General features: G+C 48.8%; 1 protein-coding gene across 1 annotated transcript; it reads right to left on the bottom strand.

Moving 5' to 3' along the window:
• Positions 1–3,278: 3,278 nt before the first annotated feature.
• LOC119108907 (cytochrome P450 6B1-like) lies at positions 3,279–9,224 on the bottom strand. The gene is made up of 2 exons (XM_037232452.1): positions 9,098–9,224; positions 3,279–3,979 (listed from the first exon to the last, which is right to left on the bottom strand). The coding sequence occupies exons 1-2, from the start codon at positions 9,222–9,224 to the stop codon at positions 3,279–3,281; spliced, it is 828 nt and encodes a 275-aa protein (XP_037088347.1).
• Positions 9,225–10,646: the final 1,422 nt, after the last annotated feature.

Below are 10,646 nucleotides of genomic sequence, written 5' to 3' on the forward strand. Positions count from 1 at the left end.
GTGGAGCTCCATTTAACGATTTTATCCACACAGAGCTGGAGCTTATGTACTGCCGATGCCGTGCTGGATGCCATAACCCAAATGGCAAAATCGTCCACATATAACGAACGTCCGACGTGCGCGTGCAGTGTCCCCGATATCGTTCACCGTGAGCGCAAACAGTGCCACGCTTAATATTCCGCCCTGCGGAACACTGTTGGGTAGCGGGAATCCCCTGCATAGGTGTTCCCTGCTCAAATTATAAAAGAACGGTCACGAAGATACTTTGCTAAAAAAAACAGCCGATGTGCGCGCACACCGCATTGGTGGAGTTTCGAGAGAATGCCGCGACGCCAGGCTGCATCAAACGCGGATTGAATATCAAAGAATGTTCCTAAAACGCGTTCCTTCTGTCAGAAAGCCTTCTGGGCTGTGGTGTCTAAAACAACGAGATGGTCCAGGGCGCATCGATTTTTTTCCGAAAACCGCCTTGCAGGCTGGTCAACAGACCCTCAGTCTCTAAAAACCACATCAATCTCGCACTAATCATCTTTCCAAAGACCTTGCACATGCAAGCCGTAAGTCATATCGATCTGTAAGCCCGTGGATCTCATTCGTCCTCATTTGGTTTGAGAATCGGACTAATGATACATTCACTCCATTTTGCCAGAAAGGCGCTTGTGTCCCAGAGGTAGATGAAGGCGTTTAATAATGGTGAAAGAAATTGACTTTTTAGGTGTTGAAGCATGTCGTTGGTGATTTGATCAGCGGCTGGTACCACGCTTCTGGTTCTGACAATATCAACGTGGACGGTACCATGGCATTATCAAACCATGACGCATTGCGGAGCGTATTTACCACACAGAGAATTTGGCCGTCTAAAGCAGTCTTTTCCCTTTCAAAATATGCCAATAGCTGTTACCAGTAAATGAATATCGAATCAGCTTATCTCATCAAACCTGAAGCTTGCTTTATTACCTTCAAATGTGAAGGATTCCTTTCAAACTGTGGCTGAGGTCAATAAGCGTAGATTAATTGAGCACCTCGGGTAAAACTTGGGACATTCAGTTTGTTCCACCATTCAAGGCTTCTGACCATTACACTTTTAAAGAACATTTTGTATCATGACAGAGGGAGATGCAGGCATTTCTCACCTTTGCCAGTTTTGACACTTTATTGGGGGCTGCGATCATCTAAATAATGCATTTTTTCGGTCTTTTTGCGTGGCATGATGTGATATACGGGATAGGTTTCTGAAGTCATATATCACACATGAGTGTCTTGGTTTTTATGTTGCATGGTTGAAAATTCTGAAAATCATTTCATGCTCGTCCTACCATCCGCCACTACATGTACCACAATATGGTCACATTGCAATTCGTATTGAACGGTATCCAAATGGCAATTTACACAATGTTCTACAGAAATTTAGCCACATCACGCCAACTGCCGCCAGGTAACATCGTGACTGTATCAAACGGCACAATCATAAGACATAGGCTTGTAAACTGTGGTGAAGGTGATACAAGCATGGTATGATCCGTCTCGTAATGGAATTATCAACAAAACATTTCATTCCAGGTCCAGGTCTCGGTCGTGGCTTGCGGCGTGCCATCCCGCCATGTGCCGCTTGGGGCGTACGAAGAAAGTTCTCGGAACGAAACAACGCCGGCTACGTCGGATTCCAGAATGTGCTGCGGGAACTTTGACCTGCGCCTGCCATGCCGACAGCACATCCCGCCGGCTGCGTAACTGCCACGATGACTGTACAAGCAGGTTACATGCAAGTGCTCACAAACCTACCAAGCGTGCCCTTTGAAGAACTGCACTTCTCACTACTTAAAACTTTCGGGACTGCGACCACAGCGGGAAGCATATGACGTTCTAGAACGCGTGCCAGCCGGATGGGCCGAGTTAGATCCGGCCCGAGTTGATTTTTTCATGGTTAAGTAGGAATCGCCGGCCGCCGGTCGCACTCAAACACAAATTACGACATAACCTAAAAAGTACGGCTCCTGGTTTTACCACTGCCGATGTCCAGCACAACATATGATCGGCGCGTGGGCCTGCCTCACCGCCATCCCGTCAGCTGCAGTAGCTTCCCCTGGTTTTACCGCGGCTGATGTCAAGCATAACATATGATCGATGTGTGGGCCTGCCTCACCGCCATCCCGTCAGCTGCAGCAGCTTCCCCCTGGTTTGACCACGGCCGATGTCCAGCACAACATATGATCGGCGCGTGGGCCTGCCTCACCGCCATCCCGTCAGCTGCAGTGGCTTCCCCAGCGGCCTAGATCTTTCTAGTTTCCATCCAGCTACTGGCTGGTGCGGGGCCAATTTTCAAAAGACTGTCCACAAAAACGGCGCTGGTACACCGCCAATTTTCAGGCTTTCGAGGCACGCTTCCGGTGCCTGTCGCGCAGTCGGTAGCCAACCCGGCCCCTAACTGAAAGGTCGCGGATTTGTAGCTGGGACGGCAAAGAACTTTGCTACCTGTTCTTTATGGAATATGTCGAATCGTTGGCTTACAACATGCGGTCAGTATAATGCAGCATTTCATTCCTTGCGAGCTTCCAACGAAAATTCTGGACATAACTCAAAGTTTGAACCCTGATGCGCATCTTTATCAAGTGCATCGCGCCACATTCAGTTCTGAACTGCCAAATATTTAATGGGAAATAAAGATCTAGCACAGAGTGCAGGCCTAGCAGATCTATAAGTTACGCTGACATTTAGGGACTGGACTTTGGTCTACCCGGAATTTATTACCCTGGGTCCACACTTCAGCTATAGCTTGGATCCGGCTTTCAGGCAAGCCAGATCAAACTCAGGCTTCAAGCGTCACGCCGTGTTTTTGTCCGCTATCATTGAGCCTCTGCATGATACCGTTTTCCCGGCTATCGTTGTCACCCTGTCGACGCTGTAGAAACTACGGACATCGGTCACAAACCTTTTGTTAGCATGTCCAAAAACCAACTGTGTCATAAAGAAAGATTTCTAATGATCTCTACATTCTTTTGAAGGAACACGCTACCAATGGGCCGAAGGCTGAAAAAAGAGAAAACTGCCCAAAACCAAAGCGTTCACACAGAACTGTTTGTAATGACATCGGTGCTCAGGGTTCGCCTACATCCCTCTGCGTCCGCGATTACACAAATATCTCCAAACCATGGGTATATAACACTATATTATATATAGATGGTATACGCACAGTATCTCATTACACGTACTATCAGAATATTACTTCAGCATTGGGGTCACACCCTACAACTCCACGATCGACCAGGGACAGCGACCGCCTATCTCTGTTCACGAGATACCGCACGCAGGTAGCCCATGCCCTTCTTAGGGGTCAGTAGGAACTTGTCCTCATCGAGCGGCATGGGCGGCGGCGGCGTCCGCTTGCTCGGCTCCAGCCGGTTCTCCCGCAGCACGGCAATCAGCGCCACCTTCGCCTCGAACAGCGCAAACCGCATGCCGGTGCAGTTGCGCGGCCCGCTGCCGAAAGGCATGCAGGCGCAAGGGTGGCGCGTCTCCTTCGCCTCGGGTAGGAAGCGGTCCGGGTCGAGGAGCAGCGGGTCCGGGTGGTACGCATGATCGCGGTGGATGTTCATGATTGACATTTGGATGATCGTGCCGCGCGGGATATGCACGTTCGTGTCGGGCAATGTGTAATCTCGGCTACACTGCTGCTCCATGCGGATGACCGGCGGGTACAGACGCAGCGTCTCGGACAGCACCCGGTCCAGATAGGTCATCTCTGCCACGGCGTCGTAGGTCAGCTGGCCGTCGTGTCGCTGCAGGACGTCGTCGATTTCGCGGTGGGCGGCGTTCTGGACGTCCGGCGGCGTCGCCAGGCAGTAGGCGGCGAACGCTAGCAGCGAGGCTGTCGTGTCGTAGCCGACGATGAGGAACAGCACCGACTGGCTGTTAATGCTACTGTCCCTAAGGATGTGTCTACCGTCCTTGTCCTTGGTGTCCAGAAGCAGTTGGAGGAAGTCTTTGCGCAAGTTGCCGGCCTCGTGCTACCATAGGGCGCTTTTGACAACATGTTTGAAAAATGCATTGATGCGCGCAAACGGGTCAGGTAACAGCCAGGAGAGCACTGACAACGCCACCGAACTCACCCACCCGATCAAGGCGGTGCGTAAGAAGCGCACGCGCCCCCCGCGCGGCCGTCCACGGCTGTCGTCTGCCACCGCGAACTCTACGTTCGTCAAGTTAGAACGACATTGCACGCTCACAATCGCGTGTCACATTCGGTCTACTCACAAATTACAATGAAATTTAGCTCACAGGTAGACCCAATTACGTCATGGCTGAGTATATAATTCAATAAGTATGACATCCAAAAAGGAGTAAATTGAGATTGCATTCACGTCGCATCGCTCCACCTAGCCTCCAAATATTAGATTGTGCCATTTAAACGTTCACCTTCCACAGGCATTCAAATATATATTTCATGGCAGTAAAATGGCAGAGAGGCTCCTTTGATCACCTTGAAATTTTCCACAGATGTGAATCATGTACATATACAGTTTTTATCATGTGGCAAGTCGCCACATTTCCATTCACGGATTCCAGAGGCTCTCAAACAATGGGATATATGACGCATCACTAAGACGACACAAACGGCGTCGCAATATGTCACAAAGACCAAGGAATGCTGAACAATGCATCTCCTATGATGTAATTAGCCGTTGCCTCTCATATGTGTTTTATGACGGTACGGCATGGAAAATGTGACGTACAAATAAAAAATGTCACATTCGATGTCGGTTTTCACACAGTCGCGGACTCCTCTGATTGCTTTGAAACTCGCCTCCAGCAATTACCAAAGCACCAAAATAATCAGCGTGCAATTACTTTCCTTGATTTGGTGGCTTTGGCCATTGGTGCTCCGAATCCTGGTGTGATTGATTGCCTCTAATTTTCACGAATTTATCATGCAAAAATATAATAATTCACGCAAGAAACCAGCAATGTGAGTTATAACGTACAGACAGCGGAGGACTAAAATAGGTACTAAAAAGGCGAAATGATAGCCAGGTCATGGACACACGACTAATTAAGAAAAATATCCCAGTTTTTCACCTTCATGTATCAAATTTTCTGCTGCTGCAAGTAACGTTCGTACTTGCCATAATCTTAATCGCTTTAATCATATGTCTGCTAACTTACGGTCCGTTGCAACCCGACCAAAAAGGCACGTACCCTCTTACCTCATTATCGCACTTATTGCACTTCCTATGTTATTTGAATGTGATATTTTCCATTTAGATGTCACACTTTGAATGTCATACTGTCATACGACACGCCAAGTGGGGTACAGTGGATAAATACATCTTACAGGATGCACTGTATGGCATTGCTTAGTCTTGGTAGCATGCTACGCCATTGCTTGTGTCGTTTTAGAGATGTCATATGCCTCATTGCTTGAGAGCCTCTGAAATGCGTAAATTTGAATGTCACAACTTGCTACGTGGTGGAAAATTTTACACATACATGTCGAATATTTGTGTCAAATTTCGAGGCCATCGATGGGTCTCTTATCTATTTAGCTAATCGCCTATCGTCTAGTTGACACGTGCAAGGCCGTCATTTCCAAGGTTTGAATGCCTCTGGGAGATGAACGTTTGAATGTCGCACTACAATATTTGGTGGCTAGGTGGAGCCATGTAAGGTGATTATTTGTGGCGAATTTCAAAGCAATCAGAGGAGTCGGTGAATGTGTGAAAACCGACACCGAATGTGACATTTTTGATTTGTAAGTCGCATTTTGCATGCCATATCGTCATATGGCACAACATATGAGAGGCAACGGCTAATTACATCATAGGGGATGCATTGTTCAGCATTCCTTGGTCTTGGTGGCGTATTACGATGCTGGATGTCTCGTTTTAGTGATATGTCATGTACTTCATTGCTTGAGAATGCCCCTGGAAGATAAACGTTTAGATGTCATACTATAATATGTGGTGGCTAGGCTGAACCATGTAAGGTGATTATTTGTGGCGAACTTCAAAACAATCAGAGGAGTCGGCGAACGTGCGAAAACTGACATCGAATGTAACATTTTTGATTTGTACGTCACATTTTGCGTGTCGTACCGTCAGATAGCGCAGAAAAGGAGGGGCAACAGCTAATCACATCATAGGAGATGCGTTGTTCAGCATTCCTTGTTCTTTGTGACCTATTACGACGCTGTTTGCGTCGTTTTAGTGATATGCCATATATGCCATTGTTTGAGTCTCTGGAATGAGTGAATGGAAGTGTCACAAATTGCCACTTGGTGAAAAACTATATGTATAAACATGGTGCACATTTTTGCCCAATTTCAATGAGATCGAAGGAGTCTCTCGTCCATTTAGTTGACATACAATGTGTATATGTTAACACATGCGAGGGGTCATTTTTAAGGTTTGAATGCCTCTGGAGGGCGAACGTTTAAACGTCATACTATAATATTTGGTGGCTAGGTGGAGCCATGTAAGGTGATTATCTGTGGCAAATTTCAAAGCATTCAGAGAAGTCCGCGAGTGTGTGAAAACCGGCATAAAGTGTCACATTTTTTTTATTTTTACGTCACATTTTGCATGTCATTCCTTCATATGGCACACCATATGACAGGCGACGGCTAATTACATCATAGAAGATGCATTGTTCAACATCCCTTGGTCTTGGTGGCATATTACGACGCTGGATGTCTCGTGTAACGGATATGTCATATACCCCATTGTTTGAGAGCCTCTGAAATGCCTAAATTCAAATGTCACAAATTACCACTTGTTGAAAAACAGTATAAACACATGGTACACACAACAACCTTGCACAACAATGATCAAGAGGCACTTGACGACCGTTTGCTAGATCTGGAAGTGGCGCTCACGAATGTCTCGCCAATGGTTTTTGTTTTTTGTTTTTGTTTTATTTTGACTACCGCATGGCTTATGTAGTACTAGGATTTGAATGGCGTTATTATGACGTCACCAATGATGAGGTGACTTTGAAATTCTCTTCGCCCCATTTTGGCGGGCGTGTGGTTCAGAAACTAGAGTGGCTTAGGTCGTGAGAGGGGCGGGATTGTGAACAGCAACTAAAGGTCTTCCAGACGGCTTTTTCAGTTCAAAACTCCCCGCAAATGTGGAAAACTCCGTTTAATGTGCCATGGTAACGAGTAAGCGAAGCTTGATTGTACTTACATGTCAGCGGGTGATCCCGCTCAGGGCCACCTGCAGGGAGGCGGGGGGGGGGGGGGGGGCGTTATCCTGAAAAGGATTCTTGGTTCTGCACGTTTTGTCCTGCGCTGCGCCTGGCATGGCGCCTATGACGGATGTTCGAGAGCACTGACCTGAAAATAATTCAGCCCTGGCCTGGAAACAGTATAGCCACATGGGTCATCACTATGTGGAAAGCACTGCGTGGTTGGTAGTCACAAAAAGTCTTATGACCAACGGCATGCAGTCTAAGTCCTTCGCAAAAACATACAAATGTTGATTCAATTTTCTTGAGGAGGAATTTTCCATAGTGCTCTGACATGTTTCGAACGAATTCTGGCACATACGGAAATGTGCTGGCCCTCAAACAATGTAATGCTTCCAGCGTAGCAGTGCTGCAGTTTTGAATACAAATCACGTTATGTTCTGCTCACTACAGGAAAATGGACAGTGGTACGACTTAGAACTGAATTAAGACAGAGAATAGAAGAACTGGAGATAAGCGTCGGAAACGAGTGATGAATGCAGAGTCCTGCGGAGGCGCCGACCCATCCGCTACATTGGCCACTTTACACGGCGAACGAACAAACGAACGGGAAATTTAACTACGTAATTAACGGATCAGCAGGTTAACGGGCTCGTGCCCACCTATGCACGGGCGTTTGTGCATGTGTACTGATGTGCCAGTTTCTCCATGTGTGACGATTGCGCCACAACACGCCATCCGGGAGCGTGGCGGTGCACTTGACTGGTCGGCAGCCAAGGTGACCTTGGGTGGCGGGCCGGCCGCCAGGGTGGCCTTGAGCGTCAGAGGCGGGAGTGCGCGGCGGCAGACAACAGTCGTAGACGGCCGGGTGCGGCGTGTCCGCGCCTCTTGCGCGCCGCCATGATCGGGTGGGTGAGTTCCGTGGTGTTGTCAGTGCTGTCCTGGCTCTTTTCGCCGCTGCCGCTGGCGGTGCTGGCCGTCTTATTCGTCTGCGTCTACTTCTACGTCACCAGGCACTTTGACTTCTGGAGATCCAGGGGAGTGTTGGGCCCGACCGCCAGGTTTCCCTGGGGCACGGAGATGGGACCGCCGTTCATGACCCCCTTTGTCACGTTCGAGGAATGGCTTTACTACGAGAAGGAGGTAGAATTTCTGCGGCTACTTTGAGCTGAGTTTGCCAGTGCTGTACGTCGGGAATTTGGACCTGATTCAGAGGATCACAATCAAGGATTTTGAGTACTTTACGGACCGGCGCGAGCTCTTGCTCACGGAGGAGTTCGATGAGATGTTGCAAGTATCTGAACGGGAAAACGGTGAAGGACACCAGATCTGTGATGTCGCCAACGTTTTCCTCTAGCAACTACAAGATAATGCATGAGTTGTGCTTGGGAAAACGCCTCAAACCCAACAAATACGTGCAAGACGAGATGAAAGAAGAGTGGCGAACTCGAAATTAAGGATTGTTTTCGGTCGGGTTCACCATGGATAACATCGCGTCCTGCGCGTTCGGTTCAAACTGCAACTCGTTTAAAGACCCAACTGTGAATTTGCCAAGAACGCGGAAGAGCTTTTCAGGCCCCTCGCGGATATTCCGGCTTCCGACTCTTGCTCATCCTTCTGTTTGGTTTGGGGTCCGTGCGCCTGTTACCAGACCCGTTTGCGCGCATCAATGCATTTTTCAAAACATGTTGTCAAAAGCGCCGTACGTGCAGCGCGAGCCGGCAACTCGCGCAAAGACTTCCTCCAACTGCTTCTGGACACCAAGGACAAGGACGGCAAACGTCATCCTTAGTGACAGTAGCATTATCAGCCAGTCGTGCTGTTCCTCATCGTCGGCTACGACACGACAGCCTCGCTGCTAGCGTTCGCCGCCTACTGCCTGGCGACGTCGCCCGACGTCCAGAACGCCGCCCACCGCGAAGATCGACGACGTCCTGCAGCGACACGACGGCCAGCTGACCTACGACGCCGTGGCAGAGATGACCTATCTGGACCGGGTGCTGTCCGAGGACGCTGCGGCTGTACCCGCCGGCCATCCGCATGGAGCGCCAGTTGTAGCCTGAGTACGACACATTGCCCGACACGAACGTGCATATTCCGCGCGGCACAACCGTCCAAGGCCCGATCTTGAACATCCACCGCGACCCCTGAGCACTACCCGGACCTCTGCGCTTCGATCCGGACCGCTTTCCTACCCGAAGCGAAGGAGGAACGCCACCCGTGTGCCTTCGTACCTTCGGCAGCGGGCCGCGCAACTGCATCGCCATGCGTTTCGCGCTGTTCGAGGCGAAAGTGGCATTGATTGCCGTGCTGCGGGAGAACCGGCTGGAGCCGAGCAAGCGGACGCCGCCGCCGCCCATGCCGCTCGATGAGGACAAGTTCCTACTGACCCCTAAGAAGGGCATGGGCTACCTGCGTGCGGTATCTCGTGAACAGAGATAGGCGGTCGCTGTCCCTGGTCGATCGTGGAGTTGTAGGGTGTGACCCCAATGCTGAAGTAATATTCTGATAGTACGTGTAATGAGATACTGTGCGTATACCATCTATATATAATGTGGATAGCGTTATATATCCATGGTTTGGAGATATTTGTGTAATCGCGGACGCAGAGCGATGTAGGCGAACCCTGAGCACCGATGTCATCACAAACAGTTCGGTGTGAGCGCTTTGGTTTTTGGGCAGTTCTCTCTATTTTCAGCCTAGGGCCCTTGTTAACGTGTTCCTTCAAACAAAAACAAAAATGCAGAGACTATTAGAGATCATTCTTTATGATACAGTTGGTTTTTGGACATGCTAATAAAAGGTTTGTGTCTGACGTCCATGGTTTTTGCAGCGTCGACAGGATGACAACAATAGCCGGTAAAGCGTTTATAGCTGTATGTGCAGCAGGCCAGACACAAGATCCCATGCTCTTCATCCCACTAAACACATTGTCTTAAGCGGGGGCTTTGCGTAGCTCGCGGTATGTATGTTATATATGCATATATATATATATATATATATAATATATATATATATATAAGCCGTCTCAGTAAACGCTTGCGCGTTCTGAACAGAAAGGGGATGTGCGAAGATGAGTAAATTAGATTGGAAAGGACCACATGCGTGTTATAGATGCTGTCACAAGGCGCTGGCCTCAACAGAACGGTTGGTCGGTGCGCTACTTCTGGCCTGACATTATTGCACTTAGTCGAATAACTCCTTCGTAGGCTTGCGTTTCCCTCAACGGCCAGTAGTATTTATTTGTTGATGATTTCCTTTTGCTCATAACGGTCGGTTTGTTAAGTCATCTTTATGCTTCATTTGTTCCCGAGTTTTTGAAGTGATGTCCATTGCGCAGTTATGCCCTGTGCTTTGCAGTGGAATACGCTTTGGGGCACTTACATTGAGGCGGAGAATGCGCAAGGCCTCTGTCTGGTCGGTGCGTCGTGGTCACGTGGTATATATGTAACATTCAATATGGG

The sequence above is a fragment of the Pollicipes pollicipes genome, unplaced genomic scaffold (genome assembly GCF_011947565.3).
Source record: "Pollicipes pollicipes isolate AB1234 unplaced genomic scaffold, Ppol_2.1 Scaffold_7046;HRSCAF=8356_pilon_pilon_pilon, whole genome shotgun sequence".
Taxonomy (NCBI): Eukaryota; Metazoa; Arthropoda; class Thecostraca; order Pollicipedomorpha; family Pollicipedidae; genus Pollicipes; species Pollicipes pollicipes.